The 13311-nt window shown below is 57.9% G+C and overlaps 6 protein-coding genes across 6 annotated transcripts; 1 reads left to right on the plus strand and 5 right to left on the minus strand.

The window, feature by feature from the left end:
* Positions 1–146: 146 nt before the first annotated feature.
* Positions 147–1495, plus strand: ACRALDRAFT_205759 (uncharacterized protein; the record flags this gene model as incomplete). Its single annotated transcript, XM_071021810.1, has 13 exons — positions 147–159; positions 207–228; positions 258–320; positions 416–452; positions 535–626; positions 683–753; positions 800–843; positions 889–991; positions 1058–1116; positions 1157–1195; positions 1229–1334; positions 1376–1404; positions 1451–1495. 13 exons carry the CDS (start codon positions 147–149, stop codon positions 1493–1495), a joined length of 723 nt encoding a protein of 240 aa, XP_070879267.1.
* On the minus strand, positions 1243–2785 carry ACRALDRAFT_1073816 (uncharacterized protein). Its single transcript, XM_071018158.1, has 3 exons — positions 2535–2785; positions 1718–2474; positions 1243–1666 (listed from the first exon to the last, which is right to left on the minus strand). Exons 1-3 carry the CDS (start codon positions 2571–2573, stop codon positions 1560–1562), a joined length of 903 nt encoding a protein of 300 aa, XP_070879268.1. The 5' UTR covers positions 2574–2785; the 3' UTR covers positions 1243–1559.
* Positions 2786–3013: 228 nt separating this feature from the next.
* On the minus strand, positions 3014–6626 carry ACRALDRAFT_1091107 (uncharacterized protein). The gene is made up of 4 exons (XM_071019549.1): positions 6259–6626; positions 5868–6161; positions 5697–5806; positions 3014–5639 (listed from the first exon to the last, which is right to left on the minus strand). Exons 1-4 carry the CDS (start codon positions 6445–6447, stop codon positions 3314–3316), a joined length of 2919 nt encoding a protein of 972 aa, XP_070879269.1. The 5' UTR covers positions 6448–6626; the 3' UTR covers positions 3014–3313.
* A 183-nt stretch (positions 6627–6809) lies between these two features.
* ACRALDRAFT_1046528 (uncharacterized protein) lies at positions 6810–9654 on the minus strand. The gene is made up of 2 exons (XM_071015452.1): positions 7338–9654; positions 6810–7276 (listed from the first exon to the last, which is right to left on the minus strand). The coding sequence occupies exons 1-2, from the start codon at positions 9170–9172 to the stop codon at positions 7006–7008; spliced, it is 2106 nt and encodes a 701-aa protein (XP_070879270.1). The 5' UTR covers positions 9173–9654; the 3' UTR covers positions 6810–7005.
* A 356-nt stretch (positions 9655–10010) lies between these two features.
* ACRALDRAFT_1038732 (uncharacterized protein) lies at positions 10011–11348 on the minus strand. The gene is made up of 3 exons (XM_071015108.1): positions 10990–11348; positions 10608–10841; positions 10011–10540 (listed from the first exon to the last, which is right to left on the minus strand). The coding sequence occupies exons 1-3, from the start codon at positions 11168–11170 to the stop codon at positions 10512–10514; spliced, it is 444 nt and encodes a 147-aa protein (XP_070879271.1). The 5' UTR covers positions 11171–11348; the 3' UTR covers positions 10011–10511.
* Positions 11349–11627: 279 nt separating this feature from the next.
* ACRALDRAFT_2130241 (uncharacterized protein) lies at positions 11628–13086 on the minus strand. Its single transcript, XM_071023996.1, has one exon. The coding sequence runs from the start codon at positions 12716–12718 to the stop codon at positions 12008–12010; it is 711 nt and encodes a 236-aa protein (XP_070879272.1). The 5' UTR covers positions 12719–13086; the 3' UTR covers positions 11628–12007.
* Positions 13087–13311: the final 225 nt, after the last annotated feature.

The following is a 13311-nucleotide window of genomic DNA, read 5'->3' on the forward strand; positions in this document are numbered from 1 at the left end:
GGAGTCGCGGCTGTGCGCTCAATGTCGCTGTCGTGAGGTTATTCCCTGGCTCTGAGGGCCCGTCGTCCCGCCTCGGTTGGTCCGTTTCCATTTGATTCGGCTATTCTCGTGGTCTTGACCTGTTGCCCCAAGAAAGAAAGAAAGTAATGGCTGAACTAAGTGAATAAAAAAGTAAATAAAAGGGGAGGAGACTAGGTGGCTTCGAGTCGGCGGTTGTCCGTCTCCCATGTAAACTCGGAGGGCCAGCCTTCGTGGAGTGAGGTCGCCTACCGGGCACCGGTCCTCATGACCATGGGCTTCCCAGCAGGTTCGCAGAAGAAGTGAAGAAGTAGAAACACAATAATTAGACCAAAGAATAAATTAAACAGCCATCTAGAGGATGACGAGGAGAAAAGAAGGAAAAATGATCAGAAAGAAGCGAAATAGCAGGCCAGCTGCAACACCACACGCACGTCCTTGGGTATAGGATCAAGTGAGAGAGGTTGGATCACGAAGATGTAAACGAGAAAGCCTTCAAACACGAGGGACTGACAGAAGAAACGTCTTGGGCCCTACCCATGCCAACGCGACATTTACTTTGGTCGCGATGTAACATCCTGGTTCGCAACCGACGAGGTGGTAGCATCGTGTCGCGATTCGGATTCGGACCCCCTGCTAACCGAGGACGCGGAGTGTAAATCAGACAGAGGATCATGCGCAGACGAACAGGCAATGCCGACGCTTTGACGTCGCGACGCGCGAGCCGGGACATGGGTGGCAGTGACGGGGAACAATCCGAAACAATGGCTTGAGGGCCAAGAGACGAAGAAAGACGAGAAAGAAGGGAAGAATAAGATGGTGGATGTCGTTTAAGGTAGAGGATTTAGGATGAGGTCTGAGTGCTGACAGGCCTCGATGCAGACAGACCTCAATGCCAACGTGATCAATGATCCCATTCGCAACGCCTCGACGAAGAGCCAGACATCTGCACAGCGACATGGAAAGGTGTTTCGTACACCTATAGGAGGGAGCTATTATAGACGGGCTGCACCTCCAAGGACCCGTTCACCTGTGACAGATGCAACCTCAACCCCTGACCCCTGGCCCCTGATCACGACACGGGAAGTCTATCGACCAGTGGCAGAAACAAGAAACGACTGACCAAGAGGCAGGATAGGTCGAGTACAGGTCGGCAAGAGACGGGACAGATCTGACAGTTCCGCTACCCGTGACACGGCGCCCGCCACAGAATCATCGGCCCTGCGGTTATCCGACCATCCGAGTCGACTTGGCCCAGACGTATCGAGGTAAATGCATCATGACTTACTTTCGGCCTTGCCGTGCAGAATTGCCTTGTGCTCTGTGCCAAGACCGTTCGCTGTAACAGACTGTCAAGGGATATGCGTCGTGCGTCAAACTGACGTTGTCTGTCTTGATCGCCGTCTATCTTATGACATGACCGCCATCGTAGGCCCTCCAAAGGCGAGAAACCGCGTGGACCGTTAACGTGCCCTGAGGCGCTCGTAGTGGACAATAATTGGAAAACTCAGTAGTCGATTCTGTCCTTCTCCTTCCCACTCTCAAACCTGATACGACGCAATGACGATGGCATTGCCTGCATTGGTAATCTCTTGCACTGCGGATTTCTCCATGGCACGTAGAATCTTGGTGGTGCGAACCAGTAGTTCTAGCATCACACGTCAGCACAGCCTCCCTCTCCTTGTATCTTGACACGTACCTTCATATTGAAGAGTATATTCCACAGGCGGCTCCTCCGTCAAAACGAGAAGATGCCCACCCTGCGCCCGCGTAGTGTCCGACTCGGTCTTACGCACCGTGAACCGCAAGCCCACGTTCTTCTGCGCATCCGCCCATAACACGCCCTCCCCTTTCGCCGTCGCACCATCAGCAGCATTGTTCGTCCCGCCAGACTCGCCCCTCCCCGCCGCCTCAGCCAACCAATCGCGCCACACCCGCACCACGCCCTCGCCGATACCGTGGTGGCTTAGGAAGATGCCCGGCCGCGGACCCTGGCGCACGATGCTCGTCGACGCGCAGAGCTGGGAGAACAGCTCGGCGTCGTCCAGAAACACATGCTGCGTGGGTTTAGGCGCTCCTTCTTGGGCGTCGACCCTCCTGCCGCCACGGGTATCGGTTACTTCGACCCGGAAGTGCGAGTAGAGGCGGCCCAGGTCCGCGAGGGCCCAGTTTGCGGAATCCAGGGGTCGAAGGGACGATGGGGACGATGAGGACGATGAGGACGATAGGGGGGAGCCCAGGGGCTGGATGGAGCGTGCGCGGCAGGCGAGGGATGGCGTCGTGAGCTTGGCGGCGGGGTGGTAGCACTCTAGCAGTATCTCGTGGCGACCCAGGTCAGCCGTGGCCAGGAGCCGGCGCTTGAGCGCTTCGGTCGCCATGGTATGGACGCGGTGCGAGACAAGCATAAGGTCGAGAAGGGTCGGGGTCGGGAGGGGTTCGATGACGGCGAGCAGGAGCTGTAGTGGGACAGTTAGCACTTGATCGTTGCTTGGGAAGACAACAGGCAGCACACGTACCTCGTTGGGCAATTCCTCGATGAAAGAAACACTCGGCATGATGACAAGCGGAATATTATTCAAGATGCGAAAGAGGAAAACATAAAAGAAGACATGCCAGGTGAGGCAGCCATGTTGAATAGCCGGCTACCTCGACCGTGATGCGACTGGCAGTGACGGAGGGACCGTCGCAAAAGTCAGAGCGGATCCCAGGCCAGGCCAAAATACGTCAGGATGGGTCGACGTTATAGGATGGGTAGACGACGATATTGAAAGAAAGGTCCGTTAGGAAGTACAGTTTGGGTTGCTGGAGGGGAGGACATGGTGATGCCGCGATAAGGGGGGCCGGACAGTATGTAAAGTGGGACAGACACTGTGAACCTACACCGAAGGCGGTGTGCTCGGTGACCCCTTTTCACACCGAGTCTCACCGAGGTGGCATCGCCGAAGACTCCCCAAGCCGTACAGCAAAGAGGGAAAACAAACGCAACAAGTCGGTCGTTGGTTTCAATAGAGCTCGTGTTATTCATTAATGTTCTGGAATCGTCGCCTTGCGCCAGCATTCCAAGTAGACATACTAGGACAAGCAAATGTCCATCATATCCTTCCCACGACTCTAGACGTTGACCTAGACGACCATCTCGACAGACGCAGCAGTGAGAGAACCTATGAACCATCCCGGCCCTGTATCCGACCCTAGACCCGTAAACCAAACAGACTCCATTCCGTATGCCATCCAATCCCAACATGATCATGAACAAATGCAAAAAAGAAAAAACAAACCCCAGACAAACCGTGGCTCAGTCCACAATCAACCCCTCCAGCACGCGCATCGCCCGCGTCCCCTCGCTCTCAAACCGGCTCACCATCCGCTCGCACTCGTGCTTCAGCTGCTCCTCCGCCTTCTCCGCGTTAAAGTAGATCCACTCCTCCACCGTCATCCTCTTCTCGGGGCTCGTCAGTTCCGCCCCGCGCGCCACCAACCGCGCCATGGCCCCCTCGTAGTCATTCTCCTTGCCCGTCTCGTCCCCTTCCCCGCCATCCCTGTCCCTCCGCGGCGTCCCGAATATCGCCTCCAGGTCCACCGCCGTCCAGGGCACCGTGCTACGGAGCCCCGCCACCACGTTGCGCTTCGACGGCGACCCCGCTGCCGGTCGCCTGGGCGTCGCCGTGATCGGCGCCAGCGCCACTCGCTTTTGTATTATGTTGGCCGGCCGCACGGACGGCGGTTGGTTCTCGGCGTCGGATGCCTGTGGCGACGGAGACGGCGACACTCCCAGTTGCCGCGCCGACGTGCCCGGTGAGATGTGTGCCCTGGGCGTCGATGGCGGCGGTTGGAGGTTTCTGCTTCGCGGCAGGGGCGACGGTGACGGAGGGCCTTCGGGAGACGAGGCTGCCGCGTTTGGTGTATCCGCCGGCTCTATTTCTGGTTCTGGTGTTTGATGAACCGAGGCAGGCGATTCCCGCATCTCGGGCGCGTCTGAAGTCGCGGCAACGTCTTCGACGGCGTCATGGGCTTCCTCGAGTTCCACTTGTTCGGCGTGTTCCTCGTGTTTCTCTTGTTCCTCGTGTTCCTCTTGTTCCGCGTGCTCTTCGAGTTCCACATGGTCCTCGAGTTCCACATGTTCCTCGAATTCCGCGTGTTCCTCGTGCTCCTCGAGTTCCTCCATCTCCTCCACAGGTGCCTCGGCCTCTTCCGCAACAGGCTCATCCTCATGCACCGCAAGTTCATCCTCATCCATCATCCTCTGTCTGTCCTGGGCCGATGAGCGGGACGCGCGGGACGTCGCGGACTTCTTAGACGGCCGACCCCGCTTCCTTCCGGTGCTGCCAGGCGAGTCGGTGGATATCCTGTTGACCGTGGCCGTGCTGCTGTCGTTATCCTCGACGGGCATAGGGTCCTCTTGGATGACAAAGTCGTCGTGCTCATTCTCGTCCTCCTCCAGCGCCTCCCTTTCACGTTCAGCTGCCTCCTCAGCCCGAGCCGCCTCTTCAGCCGCCTCCGCCTCAGCCCGCGCTGCAGCTTCGGCCGCGGCTCTGGCCTCCCGGGCCTCTCTCGCCATCTGAGCCTTGGTCGGTTTGGACGCCTTACGTGTTCCCGTCGTCTTACGACCCTTCTTAGGAACGACCAGAGGCTCATCATCTTCTTCTTCTTTAGTCTTTTCAGCCTCAGCCTCAGCAGCTGCCGCGACCGCTGCCGCTGCTTCCTCTGCATGCACTTGTTCCTGCAGTCTCTGCAGTTCCGCCTCCACCTCCTCCTCATCCTCTGGAGGGTAAGGATCAAGAGTAAACTCGGGAGGCTCCTCCACCTCTTCGCTCTTCCGTGCCTGTCTCTTTGCCGCCTTGGCTGCCCTGCCCTTAGCAGGTGCCCTCCTGCGTTCGGAATCCGAGTCTTGCAAGATGTCTTCGTCGTCTGTCAGTGGCCGCTCGAGGTCGGCCTCGAGCTGCCGCTCAATCTCGTCATCGTCGGGGAAATCTGCGGGCGTGGCTCGCAGGGATGCCGTGGAAGCAGTGGCATGTACTGACGCGCTTGAAGTCTTGCGCGTGCTCCGCGTCGTGGATGCCCGCGTCGTCCTCTTTCGGCCCCTGCTCTTCGCGGGCGGCGCGTCCGTCATGTCCATGTCATCATCCGAGTGCTCAATTACTGAGCTTTCCACCACACGGCCAGCGCGAGTTCGCGTGGCCCTCTTCTTCGGCGCAGGGGCTTCCGACACGGTGGCCATCGAATCATCCATGGCATCGCTGTTCCTCTTTCGACCGCGGGTGGATCTGGTGGGAGGCGGTAGTGAATATTCTTCCTCTACAGGCTCGCTCTCCATCACCTCAATGGGCTCGTCCCTCTTCGCCTTCGTCTTGCGGCCCTTCGCTGCCGTCGTCTTCTTAGGACGACCGGCTCTCCTGCCAGCCGCTGTCGATGCCGTCGTCATGACGCTATCCTCGACGCTGGCAGTGACATCTTCCATGACGGAGGGAAGTTCGGACACGGCCGTGGACATCGATTGAGCAGACGCGCGAGAGACTTTGGAGGCCCTACCTCCTCTGCCTTTCGATGCTTTCTTCATGGTCGCGTAGTGGTGGGTCAGTGTGAAGAACGGGCAGTCGGGCGATCGGTTATAATGTTCGTCCCTTGATTCAGTTAGAAAATGTCGAAATGTCAAGTAGAGATGGGCGGAAGGCACTCACATGGGCTTATCGCCTGGCTCCCAGCCGTCCAATGCAAGTTCACAGTACGGGCACGTCGCCATATCATCGGATTCGCTGAGCGGTGTCCATTTCCATCCCGCCTCGGCCAGCTTGTAAATGTCAGTCATAGCTCAGCACATGCCGCTGCTAAGGAAAAAGACACGTATATACCTGTTTGGTTTTGCATTTCCACCCTCTCTTGCCCTCGTGCGGCCACATTTCCGCAAAGGTCGCCTTGCGCGCCTCAACCATGTAAGGTGCGCTGGGATCCTCCGTCCCATAGTGCTCGTAGCCGGCCGCAATGGCCGCTACGATAGCAAAGCCGCAATGGGGAGAGTGTTTCAGGTGTTCCTCCAGCGCATCGTCGCCCTCTTCCCAGCCGTCCATGGATTTATTGCAGAGAAAACAGCGAACGTTGTCGAGAGCCTCGGGGCGCGGTTGCCACGCGAAGCCTGCTCTGGCAAGCTGGTGATAAGAACGCGGTTAGCCCTTGTCGAACGACACACATACACACATGTACAAACGAGCCATGTGCAATGTTGATAGACTGGACCCTTCTCACCTTGTCCGCTGGCAGGTATTTGGAATGGGGCCAGGTCGACCCCTTCGGTGGACGGCCACCGGCCGTCGAACCGCGCTTCCTCGGTCCAGCAAACGTCTTCTTGAAAGAGGCCAAGCGGCCATCGTAGGTGAATTCGGGAGGGACGCCGTCGGGTGCGGCCACCATCCTGAGAGTCGAATCCCGCGCCATCTCGGATGCGGTCCCGTCGATCAAGAAGTCGCGGACCGGATTCGAGGAGTGATCGAGGTGATGTGCTCAGTAAGCGCAGCTAGAGATTGTCCATTGAGACGCGATTCCAAAGCAGGTGGGAAGATGGAAATGCAGCAAAAAAAAGCGTAATGCCAATGGAGCGTCAACAAGTCAAGTGTCGTGCTGTAGGAATCGGTTGAAGGATGAAAGTACAAAGGGAGGCAGCGATTGGAACTGACGAGGCAAAGGGTCACGGTTGGGACCGCGTTTGTTTACATTGCAGTAAAAGTGGGCCCGGTAACGGGTGGGGTGGCGCAGCTGTGGCTGAGGGCCGATGTGGCTTAACATCAGGGAATAGAGCACGGAGCATGATACAAGGTGACTTCTAATCGTCTTTCAGGTGTTAAGTACATATGGAGGGCGAATGACCTCCAGGAGTGGAATCTACTGTAGTTTAAAAATGATGTAAAACCCCTCTACTCCTTACATTCCAATGCGCCTGGAAGATGATACCTCCAAGAAAGCACCAGAAAGAGCGCATGCTCGCACCGCCCCGGCTTACTGGGTGATACCCAGCTCCTTGTAGAACGACTCGGTGCTCGGCTTGCGGCCCAGGAAGTTCTCAAGCGAAGTCATCTCGTCCTGGCTGCCGCCCTTTTCCAGCACAGTCTGGCGGTACCGCCGGCCCTCGACGCCGTTCATCGGGTTGGCCTTAAAGACCGAGTAGAACATGTCGGTCGAGTAGACCTCGGAGTACAGGTATCCGTAGTAGCCGGCGTCGTAGCCGCCGATGAGGTGGCCGAAGCAGGCTTGGCCGTTACCCCAGTCCCTGGACGAGTTAGCATGCGTCAAAAAAAAGGAAAAAAAAAAAAAAAAAAAAAAAAACTTACGGCTTCTCGCCTTGAACCTCGGGCCCCTTGATGCCGCAAATCTGGCTGCGCAGCTCATTGTACAGCTTGGAAAACTCAAAGGCCTTGGCCTCCTCGTGGCTCTTGGGGCTGTGGATGGTCATGTCAAAGATGCCAAAGTGGAGCTGGCGCAGGTTGAAGAGGGCCGAGTTGACGTGCTTGGTGGAAAGCAGCTTCTCGATGAGGTCGTCGGGAATCTTCTCGCCCGACTCGTAGTGGTTGGAGAGCGACTTGAGCACGCTCGGCGTCCAGCACCAGTTCTCCAGCATCTGCGACGGCGCCTCGACAAAGTCGCGCACCGTGCTGGTGCCGTGGAACCGGCAGTACTTGGTGCGGCCGGCCAGGTCGTGGATGCCGTGGCCCAGCTCGTGGAAGAGGGTGACGACCTCGTCGTGCTTGAGGAGCGACGGCTTGGTCGCCGTGGGCTTGCTAAAGTTGCACACGAGGGCCGTGGCCGGGTACCGCCTGGTGCCGTCCTCGTACAGGAAGCCGGGCTGCAGGTTGAAGTTGGCGGCGTGGCCGTACTTGCCGGGGCGCGGGTGGAGGTCGAGGTAGAGGTAGCCGACAAAGCCGTCGCCGCCCGACGCGTCGTCCCACACGCTGTAGAGGATGACGTCCTCGTGCCAGGCAATGTCCTCGGCCTTGCCGGTGGGGCTCAGGCGGGCGCGGTCCTCGGCCTGCAGCTCGACGAAGACGAAGCCCAGGAGCTCCTCGAAGATCTTGAGCATGCCGGAGATGGTCGAGCTGATGGGGAAGTACTCGGCAATCTTGGTCTCGTCGATGCTGTACTCCTTCTCGATCATGAGGCGGTCGTAAAACTTGTGGTCCCAGAGGTAGTAGTTGCCGTCAAAGGGGATGCCGCGGGCCTCGGTATCGGCCTTTTTGAGCTTCAGGAGATGCTGGACCTCCTTGGCGCCGCCGGCCGTGAGGCGCGAGCGCAGGTCGGACAAGAAGTCGTTGACGGCGTCGGTGGTCTTGGCCATCTTGTCCTCGATGCGCAGCTGGGCGTGGTTGGGGTAGCCGAGCATGCGGGCGGCCTCGTCGCGCAGCACGATGGCCTCCTGGAAGAGCGGGACGTTCTGGTTGCACTTGTTCTCGTTGGCCATGAAGACCTTGCGCCGGGTCTCTGGGTCCTTGGCAAACTTAAGCGTCGGGAAGAGATCGGGGTACTTGAAGGACAGCTTGAGCTTGCCCTCGTTCTCGCCCGTGCCCTTCTCCAGGCCGACGAGGACGTCCTCGGGAACGCCGTCGAGCTGCTCGGGGGTCAGCCAGACGCCGCCGTTCTCTTCGTTGAGGTTCCTGGTGAACTCGATCTGGATCTGGCTGAGACGCTTCTTGATCTCCTTGAAGCGGTCCCTCTGCGGTCCGGCGGGCAGACCGAGACCGAATTTGATGTAGCTCTTGCGGTCCTTCTCCAGGAGCCGGAGGCTCTCCGGGTCGAGGTCGGTCTCTTTGTCGCGGCGGGCGTAGGCGGCATCGACGAGCTTGAAGACGTCCTCGCGCATGGCGCACTCGATGCCAAAGTCGTCCAGGATCTTGTCGGCTTCGGTGGAGGCGGTCCTCAGCTCGGCGTCGGCGGCGACATACTGGTAGAAACCGAGGATGCGGCTCTGGAGGGCGCTCAGGTTCTCGTCTCTGACGATGGGCACCATGACATTGTTGAAGGTGGCCTGCTCGGGCGAGACCTCGGCCACGACCTTGTCGAGCAAGCTGCGCGTGGTATCACACAGCTTTTTGGCATCGGCGGCGAGGGAGTCCTTGGTGCCGACGAATAAGGGCGGCGCCTGCGGAGGCGACTGGTATTTGGGGGGTGCCATGGCGGCGGTGGTCAAGGGTCGGTAAGCCGTGGCGACGATGCTGGTGGTGGCGGCGGAGAGCGGACTGGCGACGACGGTTTTGAAGCGTAGCTGGGTAGCTAGAGACTGAAGACGGGTGAATGACCGTGGGGACGCCAGGGTGACGGTAATGAGGTAGACGGAGGTGAAGAGGAGGAGAGTGAAGAGGATGAGACACAAAGGGCCACGGGGGGTTCTGGGAGGAGCCAGGGCTGGTGAGGGGAACGAGGGGAAGGAGCGGCGTCGGTTTAGAGGCGGGGTGGGAGTCGGGGTAGGAGTCGGCGTGGTAGTCGTCTTCTCGGTGGCGTAACGGCTCGTCCGAGGGTTATCGACGTGGGGTTCGACGAGTGGAAGGATCGGATTGACGTTTTTAGTACTGTGGGGAAGGTCAGACGGACGTCTCGCAGATCGATTGGCGTGGGAATAGCAGATGGAGTAGATGTGTAGATGTGTAGATGGAAGGAGTAGGTGACAGTATTACAATTTATTAAGACGTGACGGAAAAGCGACAAAGGGAGGAAGCGTGACCTGGGGCCAGATGTGGGAGTCCTGTGCCTGGGCTTGTGCATGTACTTGTGCTGTCTCTGGTACTTGTGCTGGTGCCGAGTTCCAGTGCTGGTGTCCGGTACCGGTACCAGATCCTGGACCTTTCTTGGCAGTTTCGTCACTGGCCTGGGAATCCATTTGCATCTGACTCGCTGAGTTTCAAAGTACTTTGTAGTCGACAACACTGGCCGGCACTGGCTGGCACTGGTAGACCGTTGCTAGGGCCAACAGGAACTGACGAGGGATTCAAAGGTTGGTGCATTTCTAGACAGGACGAGAGTCAAGTTTTATAATCACTGACGTTCAATTATTTCGACATGAAATGCAATGTAATCTATTATAATGGCGTCCCAGGTCCCAATAATTGGGCTCAATTATTGACGACATCGAGACAAGTGGCGTTGGGCAAGTCCACTCGTGTTTCCCCGAAAGCCAAAGAAAGCGGGGATTTATCTCAGCAATGAGAATATTCCCACTTCCCAGAGACGCCTCGTCCTGCCACTCCCTCGGGCAGCTCAGTATCGCCCACAGAGCCACGCCACTGCAAGGAAAAATGCCGTGATTGCGCAATACAGCCGAGCAATGCGCGTCGATTCAGGTATGAACATAAAAAGTAGCAGTAAAAGAACCAACACGCAAGAAACGCCGTCATTTCCCCCAGATTGTTATTTGGGCCATGCCAGGCCATCCCGAGTGTCCGCTACGACTTCGTTTCCGCGTATCGTGTCATGTTTCTCCCGGTAGTCAAGTCAACCGTAGGTAATTTGAATGTAGCCTAGTTGGCGAGGATGGTACGGACCAAGTCTGGTGTGTGGAACAGAACAGGTCAGTTACAAGGTTCAAGAACAGAAGAAAAACGAGGGACTCGTACCGGTATAGTTGACTTGACCGGAGCTTGTATCGACCGACTTGAGAAGCTCGTCCACCTCCTCATCGGTCATCTTCTCGCCCAGGTTGGTCAGGATGTACTTGAGCTGGCCGACGCCGATGAAGCCCGTCATGTCTTTATCGAAGACCTGGAAGCCGCGGCAGTATTCGTCGGGCTCGCCCGGGTCCCGGAAGCCGCCGGGGCGGTTTAGCACCCGCTGGAACGTCTCAAAGTCGACTACCATTGCGCTGTCAGTTTTTTGTCCATCGTCTCGAATCGCAAAGCTGTTGGGTTGTGATGTGGTGTGGTGTTGTCGGGCGAGAAAAGGGCCGGTCGGAGAAATGCAGCAACGGGAAGGTCTAAACAGAGAAAGGGATTGACGTACAGTCACCGCCCACATTCTTCTCGAGCTCGTCAATCTCTGCCAGAGTAGGGTTCTGGCCGCAGGCGCGGAGGAGGTCGCCGAGGCTGTCGAGCGCAACACGGCCGTTGCCGCGCTTGTCGAACAGAGAGAAAGCCTCCTTGTAGTTGGTAGATGCCTGGGCGTCGTACTGGTTAGATGACATGGTGACTCTTTTGGTATCTCGGCTGGCAATAACGAGTGATACGAAGATGGGGAATAAAAAAGGAATGAAGCTGGACAGATGCAAGTGGTTATGGCGGAACGCGGGAGGAGGAGAAAAAAGGAGAGAATCGGAACTTGGAGTCGTTCGTGATGGATGCACACCAAATTCCCGATCCCGCGCCTTCGAGTTATAGCGACTTGCCCGCTAAACGTGACGCTCTTTCCCTGTTTATGGCGCCCCCCGTGGGAAGACTGCCCCGCCAACCAGCGCTAAATCCGCGGTCCTAGTGGGTAAAAGGCAATTGTTTACACTCCGTGAGGGGAATGTAAACAATGGAGGAACAAGAGACGTACCATTTTGTTTTGTTGGGGGAAAATCGAAAAATCACGTCCCAAAAACGTCGAGGAGTTGAGGAAGTGGTGATGTTTCTTGCACGTTTGAAGTGACTTTTGAAAGACCGCTTCTAGTCCCTGACCATTTGCATTGTTTGTATGTAATCTTCCCTTCCCAAACCCACAGTGCTATGGTGCGATGCAGCATAATTCGAGGGCCCAAGCACTGCGGCCGAGGGCGGTGAGGGCCAGCTGGACGCATTGCCAGCTGCTAGGTACAATACTCTGCTGACAAAGCCCATTGCCGCGGCAACCAGTGGGTAGAGCAAGACAACAACCAATCACACCACGAGTAGCTTGTACTCTTTTCCTCCCAGCTTCGTCCTCCATTTGCTCCCTACGCATAAATCCCAGCTCCTGAAATATGCAGCGCTAAGAACCAGCACAAAAAAGCACAATTCTCACTCCAGGTCCACAAGTAATACCCCTAGGCATTTCACTGTCTTCACCTCCTCGTGGCCAGAATGAGGGCCGTCCCCCAAACTGAATCCACCTCGACATCCCTCCACCTGTCTCCCTCGGCCTTCCAGTCCGCCTCAACTTCCAGGATTCTATCAAAAAGCACATCGACAATGTCCCCCCGTCCCCCCTCCTCCCGGCTCTTCACCTCCGGATGCGCATCCCTCCAAGCGCGAAACGCACTAAACGTCCGCACGTAGCCCTCAAACTCCCCGAGTTTTAGTCCTTTACGCAACCACGCCGCCTCCCCGCCCTCTTCCCCGGCGCTCGCCGTCTCCCTGTCCGGGTCGTACACGATCCGCTCCACGTCCCTCCACTGCTCCGCAGGCGGCACCACCGCCCGTAGGGAATCCCGCAGGATATCCCGCCCGGGCTTCTCCCAGTAGCGCGCCATGCTCTCGACACCCGGGGCGAGGTCCTCCTCGCCGTAGCACGCGGCGTCGAACACGGCGTTGGCGCCCGGCCGCCCGACGAGGATGTTGTCCTTGTATCCCCAGAAGGCGAGGGCGCCACCGCTCCGGACCACGCGTGCCAGCTCGGGCCACGCGCGGTCGTAGTCGAACCAGTGCGCCGCCTGGCCGGCCACCGCGAGGTCGACCGTCCCGTCCGCCAGGAACGAGAGGTCCTCGACCTGTCCCTGCCGGAACGTGATCTTGGGGTCGTCCGGGGGGGTCGCCGAGGCGGCTTGGCGTACCATGCCCGGGCTGGGGTCGATGGCGACCACGCGGTCGAAGTGTGGGCTTAGCGCCCGCGCGACGAGTCCCTGGCCGCAGCCTAGGTCGAGGAGCGTGCCGGAGGGAGAGGGCGCGGTGGCGCCTCGGGCGCGGGTACGCTGAAGGATGGAGTGGAAGAGGGATGGGGGGTAGGAGGGGCGGAAGGCTGCGTAGTTAGCAGCTGAAAAGGTTGACCGACTGACGTTTTTGCGTTAGTCGTTGGTAAATCGGACAGGGTAACCGAATGGGCTACGAACGAGAAGGTGGCCATTTCGAGATCTTGAAAAGTGAATCCTCTCGGGACTTTCGAAAACCAGGTAAATGTGAAGTGATGCCGCTCGTGAGACGGGAATGTCCAAGATCTATACTATGGATCGATCTCCTCCCACTCCATCTCACTTTGGTCGAGTGCGCAATGCCTCCATACCAGTAACCCGTTCGTCATGTTGGTCTATTAGCCAATCGAGTATCGTCGATCAATGGTAAAATCCCCGCTAAGAGTCTTGGGCTCCTCGGTAGTCTCGGACATAGGGAGGGGAACGGAATGGCACGAGAACCTGATTCCCGTCGGTGAAGT

This window comes from Sodiomyces alcalophilus (assembly GCF_042370955.1).
Source record: "Sodiomyces alcalophilus JCM 7366 unplaced genomic scaffold ACRALscaffold_1, whole genome shotgun sequence".
NCBI classification, from domain to species: Eukaryota; Fungi; Ascomycota; class Sordariomycetes; order Glomerellales; family Plectosphaerellaceae; genus Sodiomyces; species Sodiomyces alcalophilus.